The 15,831-nt window shown below is 37.2% G+C and overlaps 1 protein-coding gene across 1 annotated transcript in view; it reads left to right on the top strand.

Moving 5' to 3' along the window:
* Positions 1-15,831, top strand: part of LOC108792214 (bifunctional heparan sulfate N-deacetylase/N-sulfotransferase 3-like) — a 223,105-nt gene that overhangs the window by 123,432 nt on the left and 83,842 nt on the right. Inside the window, exon 5 of the mRNA XM_018562936.1 lies at positions 14,055-14,240. Coding sequence (XP_018418438.1) covers positions 14,055-14,240 — 186 coding nt within the window. The remainder of the gene's footprint in view (positions 1-14,054; positions 14,241-15,831) is intronic.

Below are 15,831 nucleotides of genomic sequence, written 5' to 3' on the forward strand. Positions count from 1 at the left end.
GGAAAGGGGAAGGGGGGGAAGAAAGGGGGGGATATAGGGAGAGGAGAAAAAGGAAAAAGGGAAGAGAGGGGAGGCGCCCGGCCATGCGTGAGGGAACATCGCATAGAGGGACTCCAATTTCAAAAAGCTTTCAATTTCTATGAATCTATCCTTTTAGTGGGCCTGGGGAAGCATTTCCCACACTTCTATTTTTGTGTATTAAGTTGGTGGTATTTCCCAGTAAGTGTCCTGGATGGTATAGAATCGCTCTTGGGGTGGTCATAGGGCATATAGACTGTCATTAGTTCCTTTGAGGAGTATTTTTAAAGGAAGGATTTAAAGCTAAGGGTTTCATTCCTCAAAGAGGCGGTCCAAGGAGCATACCCTCCTAAGCTGTAGGTATTGGCTGTAGGGTATGCTTCTTTTAAGCGGGATCGGATGTGCGCTGGTGGCGTGCAGGATGGTATTTCCTGCCGATTCTTTTCTATAGAGTCCCGTGAAAATTGAGCCTTTATCTTTCACAATGGAACTGTAGTTCATTACGGTAGCCATTTCTTGGATGTAGGGCAGGGTTAGCAAGCCTGCTCACTATTTAATTACTTTTTATTATCATTATTAATTGGTGTTATCTATCCACATATGAACTTTTTGACACTTCTATAGAATTATAAAATTGATCATGTATGTGCACACAGTTTCATGGTGAACCACAATGTGTTTGACACAATCATGACCATCTTTTACATGCCTCAATTATGTACCTCTAACATACAAATCATGTGGAATCCTTTATAATCACTGCCTCTATCTCTGTACAAACTCTCAAGGTAGCCATACCTTGCTTGCGGGTTGGTGTTAGTGGAGAATTGATCTGCTCCACCCTCTAACCCTTCAAGCATTATCTATATAGGTCTTGTTGATATATTGTGGATATCAGATGAACTAATACTGGGGATAAATACATCAACCCACTATTGTGGATGAGGAATTATGTGGATTTCTAATTAACATTGTTTTCTGTATCCAATCATGCTCATTAAGTTGTTACAAATTGAATCATGTTGTGTGCCGAGGGTCACACTCTGTTCCTAGGGCAGTGTTAGTAGAGAGCAATTATTCCATTCCACAGCCCTACGAACAATTGTATAAGGACCTCTTTATATGTTATTTGGTCTTTTGGCATTGGAACCCCAATCATGTATGTCTACAAGAACATAGGATGAATCATGTATGTTTCTGTTAATGGTGAGGTATTGTGTATGTGGAAAGAGCTTTGTTAGGGACTATCTACTTAATTTTATCATTTGCTTTAAGCCCTCTTTGTTTCCCTTTTTTAAGATTTATATGAAATAAATAAATATATTGTTACATATTGTGGTTGGAGTTGTCATTTTCTGGTGCTTTCAAAACCCCACTTTTTCTTTCCTTAAAATACATTTTTTGCATACTATTTACCAGGGGTGTGGCACCTAATATCCAGATACAGGTCAAAACTTTTTTACTCATGGTTATAATGTAGCCTCATCTCTTACTCTGAGAACACACATGACATGGCCTTTCCCCTTCTAGCACATGTTCCATTGTGTCTTTTTCCTCCGCACAAGCCATCTTTGCAGTCCTTATTTTCTGCTACACCACCATGCCTCCACCACCTTCTGTATAACCAGAATGGAGCATTTGCATTTCTTTTTTCAGGCCAGCTCAGGAAAAACACGTGGCTATAGAAACTTGATTAACATTTAAATAATGGAAGTCTATGCTCACTTTCACTTAAAATTAGCTAAACCCTTTAACCCTTTCGCTGCCAAGGACGTATGGCATACGGACCTACAAAAGTGCTTCCAGCTGGCCAGGTCAGTATGCCATACGGACCTGGCATTTACAGTTCTACTATAAGCTGATGGTCGCTTTAGCGACCATCAGCTTATAGTATAACTGTTCAGCAGACTGTCCCCTTTAAATTAATAGCTGTCATCAGCGGCTCAGAAGCCGCTGATGACCGCTATTATCAAAAATACCGGGCGCCCCCCCCCCACCGCCGCTGCCGGCCGCCGGCATCTGGAGTCTCTCATCCCTCCCTGGAGCCATCCCAGGGAGGGATGAGTGACTCCATGGATCCCCACTGCTTGTAGGGTCTGTGGCAGCGGGGATCCGTACAAAAATCACCGGCGGGGGGGTCGGGGGGGTCCCGGGAACGAGCGGCGGCTGGCCGCATTTCAGGATGGCTGAGCGTCTTCTGTTCTGAGCCGCTGTCATCCTGTCAGTTTTTGGATGACAGCGGCTCTGTGTAGCGTGGCCGAGCGGGGGATCGTTAAATATCAATGATATTTAACGATCCCTCTGTGCAGAGCAAACACCGGAGTGATCGTCTGATCACTCCGGTGTTTGTAAATAACTGGGGACACATAGTACTATGTGTCCCCAGTTATGAATGAACAGGCTGCGATCTACATCACAGCCTGTTCATTCAAGAATTTATGAATGGGGACTAGCACTCACTACAGAGGCTCCTCCCCATTCAGAAACTAATGATAGTTTTTTTTACTATCATCAGTTTGTGAATGAATGAGAAGCCTCTGTACTGAGGCTTCTCATTCATTGAGTGCTGGGGCTGCAGAAAAAGAAATTGAGGACTTATGTCCTCAATTTCTTTTTCTATTTCAAAAGGGAAATGTCAGGGGTCTATTTAGACCCCAGATATTTCGCCGCAGCCCCCCCCACAGTAAAAAAATAAAAAAAAAATTAAAAAAATAAATAGAAAATGTAAAAAAAATAAAAATAAAAAAATTAAAATGTAAAAAATAAAATAAAAAAATGTACAAAAAAATAATTTAAAAAAAAGCACAACCCCTCCCTCCCCCCACATAACATACACATATTGAGGTGTACGCCATGCACATGCGCTGCAGTGCGTTGTTAGAACGCATCGCAGTGCATGATTTTTTTAATGTATTTTTTTCTTTAAAAAAAAATTAAATTAACTGTGGCAGCGCATGGCAAAGCTTTGTGACGCATTGCCATGCGTTGTGATCTTTGTGTTGCAATAAATATACGCCTGTATCATTTTATCACAACACAAACACCAACACAGCGTGAAATTTTTTTTTAACATAAGTTGCTTATTTACAGTTTTGCGTACCGTAATTTTTTTACCTTTTCGCAAAAAGGCGCAATTTCAAATTTGCAAATATTTGTTATTTATTAACTCAATACAGTTTTATCTTTTAGATTTAGTCAGAAAATTATTATTTTTTGTGCGCTGATACTGATTTTAGTGTGTTTTATCAATTGAATTGTGTATTTTTATCGGTTTAATATTAATTTGAGAAACATTTGCGCAATTATCGCACGGCCTACAAATTTAGTATCACCATCTTTTTATTCTACCGGGCCTGCGCTTTCAGAAAATATATGGTTTGGGGGGTCTTTTACAAACGCTAGCAACGCAGCAGTTGAAAATCAAATCAATAGGAAAAAATTGCAGAAAATTCAAAAATGGCTTGGCCAGCTGATTTGAAAAATGTTCCGGAGGGCTTGGCAGCGAAAGGGTTAATGGAATTTACTTATGTCTCCTATAATTGCTCGATAAATCACCTAAAACCTAAAATATGGTCATAGTCATACAGAGACTTAATTAAGGTACCAGGCATGGTACAGAATCAGGCAGTCATTGTGTACTATTAGCAAACAGGAAGCTTAAGGGCCTGTGGCTTTAATTTGCTTCATATGGGTTTTGCATTCCTTTACAAATCTATAGTAGTGCAACATGCACTTGAAGCAGGTAAAATGTAGTACAGAAGTAGGGATGGTTTTGTGTTCAGAGCCATCTTGGGTCAAAGAGATTTTTACTGTTTTGTGGTTTAGCAAAACTCCAAATTTATGGCTGAAAATTTGTGCATAACCTTTGGACTTGGTCAGACAGGTCCCTAAGAGCCGACAATAAAAGGGTGGGCTCCCAGAAGCCATATTTTCAGTGTGTGTTGGAGTATTAGGGATAGCTGACAAATCTGTGTAGGGAGACATACTTTGCTATATAGTGCTATACTGTTCTGTACAATATTATACAGTTCTATACTGTGCTATACTATGCTATACTCTCCTATACTGTGCTATACAGTGCTATACTATACAGTCCTATACTGTGCCATACAGTGCAATACAATGCTATACAGCGCTATAATATGCTATACATTGCTATATTGTAGATGAAGTGTGGTGAGCAACATACGCTTGTGTACCTTCTTGTATTCACAGTTCCAGAGACCTAACTATCCCTCTTAGGATGCTTTTTTCTGTATCAGCAGTAAGTGTACTTGCTTGCTAGCCTATGTGCCACTCCTTTGCAGTTTTTTGTTCTTTTGTGATTTATTAGGGTCTTTTTTCTTTCATTTAACATTTTTCTATTTTATGTTCTGCTAGGGATAGGAGAAAATAAACAGTTAAAAAATGTTTTAATAAACAATAGTAAGCTTTTGTTTGGGTGGTTCATCTTTTAGGGTCTACCTACCTATCTATCTATCTATCTATCTATCTATCTATCTATCTATCTATCTATCTATCTATCTCACCATAGTTTCAGCAAAATCTAGACATTCCATTTCCTTCCCCAAAAAAACCACACTAAGAACAGGTCTCAAATGAGTGGCAGAGATGGAGCACATGGTAGCAGTAAGGGCCAGACAGTTCCTGCAGGACATATCAGTGGCAGGGCATGTCCTTTCTTTCCGAAAGTAACAAACCAATACAGTCACAACACACTCAGAAGATACAATAGTTAACTGACTGACAAAATTTGCTACATCTGTATGATCCTGGTGCAGAGCAGCCAGTTGTCTGTCAGCATTACTAATGCACCCACTTTCACCTCCTCCTTGCTAAGGCTGTCCGTGAACATTGTGCTGTTCCATAACACAATATACAGCTTTAAAACATCCCCCAAACCTGTGATTTAAATAATTTGTGTATCTTTATAATTTTTTTATAAATCCTACATTTCCACCATGGCAGTGCCTCTTTGTATGCCTCTTTTTTGACAATAGTTCATTTATAAGCCCCCCCAATCTAATTACAAGATTCAAGATTCATCCAACTATATACTCAGTGTGGTTCAGGGAAAAGTTTGGAATTTCTGGATATTGAGAATGTTTTGTAAAAGTGGCCATGAATTGAACCTGTGCAGACTTGCTTATCCCTAGTCAGAAGGAGGTCAACTGTTGGTCAAATGCACCTATCAGTGAATTCTGAATGATCTCAGAAGCAACTGAAACCTATGTCAAACTGATACAATTGACACAAGTTCAGAGACTATTGACACAGGCCCTGAATCAAATATCAGGAACAGATCAGGAATAGTTGGGCAGTTAATGTTTAGGGTAAGTGTACAGCACTGATTAACCTCCTCAGTGTAACCCACAATTTTAAATAAAGAATCTCCGTTACTTGTGAAATAAACTTCAGATAACTGGCTCTTGGGGGCGTATACCATGCTCTCCTCGTATATAAACCCTGTACCTGGACACACTCATACCTGCTACCCTCTGAGGACGTCGTATGATGAAACGCGTCAGCGTGGGTTAGATGAGATCGGGTGTATGTATTGAGGAGATAAGAGCGGATTTCTTTTGCAGGCCGGCTGTTTTATTCCTTATATGTGAGTCCCTACTTATTGTTTTATCCAATAAATGGTTTTACTACTTCATGGAGATCTTTGTGTTTTACATGTTAATGGAGCTGTGATCCAGTCTGGACACCGATTGGTCGGAGGACGGGAAGGGCTTCTATTACTGAAGTTTTGAAGATTTTCATTTGAACTGATACTTCTTTTTCTTCTGGAACACTTGGGAGGTTTACTATCCCAGTCTGATCCAGACTATCAGGACAGATACTTACCATTAGCAGGACAGCTGGAGTGAATGCACAGCCTCACACAGGTGGATTGCAATCTCACAGAAAAGTTTTTTTATATATAATTTTATGATTCCTTTGATCACTGGTTTGATGAACTTGTTGGCTTCACTTGAAAGAAGTAATTATTTAGTCGCTAGTCTGATTAGCGTTTGTTTTTTTAACACTCATTTACTTATAAGTACACTTTGCAACAATTGTATATCACTGCTTCTGCGGCATTTATTTCAGTTATTTTTTGGTTGCCTTATATAGATGTGATTTATTCACTCGCTTTTCTTATTAACTGTTTATTTAAAAGGCACATTTTTTGTTGCTATATTTTGAAGTGATTGTTCACCGTTTTTTCTCATTAATGGTCTATTCAAATGCACCTTTGAGCAAATTATCACGTTGAAATTTTGTGACAAGTAATTTGATACACACACGGATCACTGAAGTTTATTTCACAAGTAAAGGAGATTCTTTATTTAAAATTGCAGGTTACACTGGGGAGGTTAATCAGCGCTGTACACTTACCCTACATCCTATGAGGTTCCAACAGTAACCTTTGTTTGGCAGCTTTTGAACCCTAAACCCAGGTTTAAGATTTTCTTTATATATTATATATTTTCTCAATTAGTGCGGATTCATTCCATATAATGTTTAGGGTTTACCAGGAAAGTTAGTGTTGGGTGGGCCTTAGGGAAGGACATTGCTGTATGCACTGGGAGCTCTGCCGCTAAAACTATGAGCACCAATCTTTCACAGTTGAATATTAATGTATCATCTACACTATTGCTACTTGTCTTTCTTAGCTTCAGGATCTTCTCTGCTCCTTAAAACCATCCATCTTCATGATTATATGACACCCTCCAGTGATCTACTACTAGATCATAATATGCTTTTGCAAATACATTTTGAGGTAAAGTTCACTAGGTACATATATATTCTCATATACTGTATATCCACAACACAAGCACTTGCCTGCCCTTTAAAAAAAAAAAAGATCAGCCAGTACAATCTTATATTATAGTTTTTGGTAGATGCCAGTGGGATACAAAACAACCACCAGTTCTAGCACCTAGATTTCTGCTCTAAGGTTCATAGAAGCTAATGAGAGCGAAACCTCACAGAATTGTTCCTGAATTATACTTATGAAGAAGAAGATATAGATATAAGAAACTCATCTTGCTTCCACATAAGTCACTTATCACTTATCATTGGTGGCAAAGATGTAAAGCTACATTACATTGAAGTCCCTCAGAGATATCTATGCGAAGTGGGTTATACACTTCATCAGTGCAGTCACTGCTCCTACAGGTAACTCAAATTCAAAATAGCTAATACATGTCAGATATCCCATAAAACATAATTGTAGGTATGCCATCACTTAGCTGGCCAATTTCAGATGCTGGAGTGTGTGCTGCTTAGCAAACCACATTTGTAATAGGAGTCTCCATATGTACGTGATCCAAGTTGTGTGTATCTCTGTGTGTATCTCTGAGACAATATTGCACACTTAGTAAATACTATTAGAGAACCCTTTTGCTGTTCAACTAGGATTGTGAACTCCTTGATGCAAAGGTGTATTTGCATTTTTGTTAAGTAAATCAAGCTATATTATAAAGCAGGTCATGTGCATTGCCTGGCAGTGGACATCGGTATAGAACAATCATTTTGTGTTATATAGTCTTCACAGTTTCAGAAAGCGGGTGAGTTATGTGTTCTCACACCAAAACATGGAAGTTATCGACCTTGAAAAAATAGGGATGGTTCATTGAATTATTCATTGAATATTACGACATAATGTTATATATTTGTTTTCTTAGTAATGCTATATTCTTCATTTCCTATTAAACTTGTGAAAACAGAACACTGAAAGAAAAAAAAATGAGTACAGAAGAATACAGTAATCCTTGGATGAATCATAAGATCTTTTTTAACCATAGTATAGTCAAGTAAAAGATCATGCTTCATTTCTCTTTAACTTATTTGGATGTGTTCCTTTTCATACTATTATTGCCGAGGACACATTCGTTCAGCTGTGTGATCAAAGGAACGAGTTCTGGGAAGAATAGTAGAAATGTTTTGTTCCTGTGCTTTTTCCAGTGTGATAAAATGCTGCATAAATGCTATGCTTTTGTGCAGCATATGTTAACAGCTCACTGAAGTAAAATATCAAAAAGGCAATGGATAAAACCATAAATCAGCAGCTGAAAAAAAAAAAAGCTTTCAGAAATATCAAACTGAGAACCATATCTTTGACCAACATGTATATATTTTAAATTACTTTTACTCCTATCCTGAACCAGATGTTATAAAAAATGACTACATGCGCAAAATAGATGTTACAGCAATGCTACTCACAATCATTTATTTTCCCCCAATCCATTCATTCTATTTTCACAGCCCTTTCTCATCTGTGTGATGTTCTCTTAAGCTTTGCAACCACCACATTTTTGCTAAGATGAATGTTCTTACTATACTGTCAATCATTGTCTTAGAGCCACGTTATGTTTCTTAGTTATTAGTAGAATCTGTTGTTGAACTCTATCAAAAAGCATGGCTTTAAGGTTTTTAGAATAGTGGACAAAGCCCTCCACTGATGTACTGTATGTAATCCTTTATAATATAGATAAAATGTTTGGGTTCCACAATTTCACCAAAGGAAAACTCTGAAATGTTGAAATATGAGAAAAAAAAGATCAAAAAAGGCACTTAACCCAGATAAACAAAAATGCAGGAAGTTTTTAAAAAGTAGTTGTATTAGAGAATTCCGATATCTTAGATTACTTAGGTCTATCTTGCTTTTTTTAAATGTAGGTTGTTGTTTTTTAATCCATTTAGCTGTTAAAGTTAAAATAATAGCTGATACTGGAAAGCCTCAATACCTATTGCTATAGCTCATCAATATCTGAAACTGGAAGGCCTCAAAACCAGTACATTTTCACTATAATGATTTAAATATATGTAAAGTAAACACCTATTTTTTCAAGTGCCCATTTTTGGACATTCATAATTTAAAATGTTTATAAAGGCAACATTTTTATTTTAGTTTTAGATAGTGTAAGGAATGGTTGGACTATCTGTAAAGTTTTTGTTGTTAAAATCAGTGCCCTTGTTTGTCCTGGTGAACATTGTCACTGAGAATGAAAGTGAGGCAGAAATCCTATAATTTTGAGCTGTCATAAGAGCAAAAGCCATAGGTGTAGTGGGGACAACTGTGTAAGGTGGGAATCCACATCACTTGAATACAGTATTTTCTTTAAATTCCTGTTGTGTCTCCACAACAAATAGTAAGGAGATCTCCTTATTGGGACACAGCCAGCAAAAAAAAACCCGCCCCTTCCCTACTCTATCCAAAACAAAAAAAAAATTTTCAGATAAATATTTAGAAGTGTGTTTTTAAAAACTGAAAAATGTTAGTTGACCTTTTTTCCCTTTTTTAATTTATTTTATTTATAATTGTTGGTTACAATATTGAGTTTGCTCTTTTTTTTACAAGATCTTCTTTTTTAGGTTTCATTGATTACTAACGTTTTTATATAATCTATTAAAAATCACTGTATTTTTAAAGTAGGGAAATAAGAATGTTTCTGAAAGAAAAATAATTAACAGAATTATTACATGTGCATAGTTTTTTGTAATATTAGTGACATACATAATAACTTGTAATATGAACTTCATCCTCATCTTCATCTTGTAATCAATCTGCTATAGTTCTCTCAACTTTTTTTTAGAAAGCCTCTTCAATGTTTTAGAAGTTTGCTAGTTTAGAAATAACTGCTCTATGAAAAAAGAGGAATTTGTTCATAACACTGGTGATGGAAGAAGTTGCAAACTTGATTTTCTTGTAAGAAGGCTCATTGATCTTGAGTTTTCTGTTGTTGCAGTGTGGAGGAGAGGAAAAAAAAACATTGTTGAACAGTGGTTAGACTTTATTATTTTAGGAATGAGCTTCAGGTTCAGGTTAATTATAAGTTTGACTCAAACTCAGCTTGTTAGCGGCCATATGTGGCCAGTTCGTCCATCTGAGCCCACAGTTGATGTTTGAACACAATGAAAGAACCCCGTCAACATCTGTTTCTTAACAAACCCGCTGGCAGGGATTATGTCACTAACTAAAATAGTCATGACCATATTTAATAAATGATGTCACTAAACACTTGGTCTGTTGACATACGGCAGCAGATCAAGATTGTCATGTCAGTGGTTTAACATCACTGGTCAGAATATCATTGTGATTGACATGGTTCTACTCCACTGGATGATGTGAGGCACTACATTTAAATTGAGGGCATAGTTTTTTATTTTTCTGATGACTAACTTTTTCATAGTGTCATTGTTTTTATTTACTATTATTTTTTTGTGTGAATGAGTAACAAGTGGTTATATGCACTCCATACTTACATAGCAAAGGTGACGCAGATATCTAGGGGGCCTTTTTCTTATTGGGAGCTTCCAGATTACAATAAGCCCCTTGTAGATGTCCACATCCATTTTTGGAGACAAGATGTGGAACCTGGTCCCAACATGAGCTCCTACAAACCCAGAAGGGACATGGGCCATCAGCCCAATGAGCTGCAGGCCTGAGCACTCCCTACCTCACAGCTGCACATAAACAAAGGGGCGGGATGCTTGTGGTGATATATTTTACCTAATTTGGCTAAATGGCCATATTAGATCATAGGCATTGACCAAATATTGCCATGAGGCATATAAATTCAATGACGTCATAACATTCTGATCCTTTTGCTTAGGTGCAGCTGCGTGCAGGGAATTTCTCAGCCTCCACTTATTGGGCAGTGGGAGGAACTTCCCCGGTGTCCTCCCAAAATTGAGGACATGTGCCCTCGTATGATTTCCTGGCCACCCAGGCTGCATACCTGGATAAGAATCTTTTATGAATTTTTATGAGATCCCCACACCATTTTGTTTCCTTAAAGAGACTATACACGCCATTTAAAAATGTGTAATTTCCCTTTAGGAAAAAAATATGGTGTGGGTACTTTACTGCCCTTATATAGGCATGCTGTCTGGGTGGCAAAAAAAGGGAGGCACCCAGTGTCCCCCCACCAACTCCTGAACCATGTTCAACAATTGGAGGGTACCCTACAAGGTGAGAGTGTGAAAGTCTTCCCTCTTGTAAAGGCACCTTGTTCCCATGTTGATTCAGACAAGGACCTCATCAAAATCATGCCCAAGTTCACATTACATGACAGTTAATTAGAAAATAATTATAAGGGAGGCTAAGAAATACATTTTAGCATTATGCTGTTTAGAAAAGAATAAAAATACAATTTTATTTATTACATTAGTCTTGAATGTGGATCCAATGCTCATCTATATATTTTTTGATATACAAAACATATCTTTTTAATGTACATTAATCTTGCAAAATAGTTGACAATATCCCAGGTTTGCAATCCAGATGTAATTGCACAATTTATAATCAATGCTCTGTAGAATTAGTAGAATTCACAATTGCCAGCTTGATCAGTAGGGCAGTTTAATGTGACTAATAACTTGTCTTATTGTATGCAGTGGGAAGCTAACATTCAACATCAACAATCCTGTCAAACCCATACATACAGGCTGCAGCATTAAGATCATGCAAATCCTTTTTATAGAATGCATCTGAGTGAACCTCTTCCTTAGATATATAGACAAAGTGTTTACTGCTCCAACCATACAATAAACTACACCACAACTGGTATAGTCTTATACAGTTCAATCCAATCATTATTGCTGGTCCATGCAATAGCAGGTATAGCAGGGTTTGCAGTTGATAAATAGTAAGTACTTTGCAATCTCATATTTTCAGATGGTCATAATGAAAGTCCTTCCATTCATACAGATCCAATCAACCAAGCATAGCCACACTGTTTTTGCAAGGTGATATTGTCATCATATTTGTAATGCCATGCATGCAGTTGTAGTAACATGGAATCCCATAGTAAACCTAGAAAAATAACACAGTCAAACCCCCTGAAATATGCCCAGGGGACATTTGAGTCAATATAAAAGATGACAAGATAGAGCATTCCACCATGTACTTGGCATCCTCAGAGCAATCTTTACTCCATTTACTCCCACTGAACCTTATTTACTAGAGTGTGATGCAATGCGAAGCAAGTTTAAGTAAAGTGAACCTGGGTCTGATATTCTAAAATGTAAAGTGAAGTGAAGGTCATCTGTATTAACAGCAGAGCCCAAACATGTAAACAAGAAGACTGTGAAGGTTCTCAGGCAACTGCACTTGCTGTATTTTTCTTGAAGATGTTTTACTGTAAAAATGGAAATGCCAAGCTTGAATAGAGGTGGTGGTGGTGGGTGATCTATTGTCTGCCACATACAATGCCATTTTAACACCTCTCTCTGGGCAGGTTACTATCACCTCCCAGCTCCAACTATGCAAATGAAATCAACACCTGGTTGCGACTAACAGATTATGTGGATTGGAGCAGCATTCACCTTATTTATTCCCAGATAATTTTTGTACAAGTAATTCTGAATTGAGAAAGCTGGTCAGATGTCCAGTGAAATGTCTTTAAGAAAAATACAGCAAGTCCAGTTGCCTTGATTTATTTTTTACAGATATGTAAACACAAAGCTTTTTTTCCAATCCCCTACAAATGGCTGGAAGTTTGATGTGAACACATGTTCACTTCATTGCACTTAACATGACTTTGCACTTGGGTAAATCAAAATCATACCCAAGTTTACATTACATGACTTAACAGTCATGTAAATAAGACCAATTATCGAAGCAAGAAGGTGATAAAGCAAATTGAACAACTAAATAGTAAATAGAGGTCTTGCATGCCTAGCCCACGGTCCTTATATCATGCTTACAATGTAGAACTAAACTGACTGGTGTCTGGTGGAGGTAATGGGGTTATGTAGTAAAGAAGGTCATGATGGCACTGTAGTTGTTTACTGTACAAAGAAATTATTTTAATGTTGTGTAGAAAAAATATGCTGCATACTTCGGAAATTATTAATGTAGTTAAATGTAAAAGTGAACATATAAGAATATGAGAATAAAACATAAAAATTTGCATTTGCTCTGTTTTGCAACATATTTATTGTAAGATGCAGCAGTATTCACTGCTATATACTGTAGCATCTCTAATGTGTAATGGCTAGTTTGTTGTAGGCAACTTAAAGGGTGTGGAAATACATTCTGCTATATACAAGAAAAATCACATATTTTATTCTGTTACAAACAGTGAGTTAAAAAACAAAGAATCAGAACGTAATGTTTAAACATATTGTCTATATCTATGGTTCAGTTATGTGCTTACCTCTGCTTATCTTTTGAAGTTCAAGAGCTGGTCTCCATCTGGGGCAGGAGGGCTAACACAGATATGATTTTTTGGCATGGTTTAAATTCTAACATATGGCAGAAAAATATGACTTTCAATGTGACATTGAACAACATGACAGATTTATCTAAATGTTTCTACATGTTTGATTGTCTTTTTAAATGAGTAATGGAATAAATAATTGTGTTCCAACATGTAATTAAAATCTCAGAAATTGAATAAAAAATGTATATGTTGATTAAAATATTTAAAGTGAACATGTTAACAAAATTGAAAACACTAGCAGCAGAATGTAATTGACAGTTTTAAGCAGATAGTTACTGCAACAGTAATGTTTATTCCCATACTGCCAGCCTAAAGCTTACTATACTAGCTGAAGGGGTGCAGGATGGCACAGAAGGGAGAGATTCTACAGCTACATCTGCCATTAGCTGACTGCTGCTGCTGTTAGTCTTGTTATTTTTTTAACAACAGATTTTAGAAAAAATAAGCAGCAGTGGAGTGTAGGTCAGTGTATTTCGTCTTTAAAATCCTTGATGAGATATGGTCCTTTAAAAGCTTGGCTCTCCATGTTGACTTGTGCTTTGTGATTCCAGTCTTCACATTGCTCTGTTGCATTTTGGGGAGTACCCCATGAACTTCTACAGGGTGGCCTGCCACAACTGAAATAGAACTGGAGTGCATGGGTAGAATTACGGGCCATAGCTGATTAAGAATGCAGGGAGGTAAGTGTAATTTATACTCGTGTCCCCCTAGAGTTGCTAAGAATCCTTCTAGGACTTATTTGAATCAAAAGCAAGAACATTATGTAGTTATTTTTTTTTTCTTTTTGATTATTACCTATGTTATTTTGTATTACAGGAGCATGGTATTCCAACTGACATGGGATATGCAGTGGCACCCCATCACTCTGGTGTCTACCCAGTACACATACAACTTTATGATGCCTGGAAAAAGATATGGAGTATCAAAGTCACCAGCACAGAGGAGTATCCGCACCTGAAGCCTGCACGTTACAGACAGGGATTCATACATAGAAACATCATGGTAAGCTGTAGCACTCCTCATTTTTATATACAATATAGCACAGTGAAGCCTTCTTAAAAAATAAGGTAATCAGATGTCATATTCACACCTCTAATTCCATCACACATCCCAAAAATTAGAGGATAATTCTTCATTTCAGGACAGTGGTAGTGGGAAATGATTTGTCGGGCTCTGCCCGCTGTCCTGAAATGAGGAATTATCCTCTTATTTTTGGGATGTGTGATGGAATTAGAGGTGTGAATGCAGCATCAGATTACCTTTATTTTTTTGAGAAGGCTTAATTTTTTTATATTTTATGATATGAGATAGAATGAGACTTGTCAATACCTTCTGTTCCAAGAAGAGTTACTGTGCTCTGCCTGATTAGCAGTCTTAGAGCTTCAATCATGTGACTGTGCCTGGGTTAGGTGGTACAATTTGTGACAATTACTGTTTGTCAGGAAGAACCATTTCCTTAAACTCCTCTTCCCTGTGGATATTTCTGACTGCAACTTTGCAATAAGTCCCAAAGTGAAAGGAAGCTATGGGGAAGGGGTTGGGGGTTGAACTGGGCAATATAACATGTGACCACAGCCCAGAACATATTGATTACTGCACAGGCACCAAGATTTACATAAGTCGGTTATTTGCAAGCAATATAATCCAGGATGTAGATGCTGACTCGGTAATATGCCATAATAAAGATGGCAGTAGCCTTCTGGGAAAATGAAAGAAGAGAACATTGTCAGGGGGAAAATTTTGATCTCTTTGAGAGGTAATAAATACCTGTAAGTGTTAGTCTTACACATAGCAGCATATCCTTGACAAGCAAAAATAGATCTGATGCGGTTGCTGCTTTAATGAATGACTAATTGAATTGGTCAACTAAAGAATAAAGCAGTTTTTTCTTATAAGTGTGTAAAGAAGGTTCAGGTTAAGCACTAGCCAGGGATTTGCATATTGTATCCATCGCCCTTCCTGGGCATAGATCAAAGTAACACGACACTTTGCAGTATTGTTTGCAATTACTAAAGCCATGGATTTTCAAACGTTCTCAAAGAATGGGTTGAATTCTAATAAGGTTCACTGGAAAATATTCCTTTTATAATTTCAGTAGAATACATCTTTTGAAGCCATGCATTTTCCAAGGTTTATCATAAGCTCCAAGATATAGGACAGAAGTGTCGGAAACCAATTTACAGAAAAGCATTTTTAAGACCTTCTATCTTTGAAATCCTAGGTTACCAAATCTTCATTGGAAAAGGCTTTCATTTTCTGCAGCCACGGAGTTGTGGAGACGAGCTTATAATAAATTCATTATGTAAGCTTTACTGAAAAGATTTCCTTCCTATACTACTGCCCTCTGTGTCTTTGAGATATAAATGCACTAGTATTTAATCAGCTATTTTAGAATCAGAACAATGACTTAAAGAGGAAACTATCTGATGGATAATAACATCTATGCATAACATACTGAAAGAAAACTTTTGTTTTGTGAAAATCTTAAAGTTTTAATCACTGCATAACTTAACCAATGAAGACTTAAATAAGATCCAACTTCCTTTTTTGTATGCTTCCTCCTCTCCTCAAAGATTTTGGATTAGGAATTGAT

This window comes from Nanorana parkeri, unplaced genomic scaffold (genome assembly GCF_000935625.1).
Source record: "Nanorana parkeri isolate BGI_ZX_2015 unplaced genomic scaffold, ASM93562v1 scaffold614, whole genome shotgun sequence".
In the NCBI taxonomy this organism is placed as follows: Eukaryota; Metazoa; Chordata; class Amphibia; order Anura; family Dicroglossidae; genus Nanorana; species Nanorana parkeri.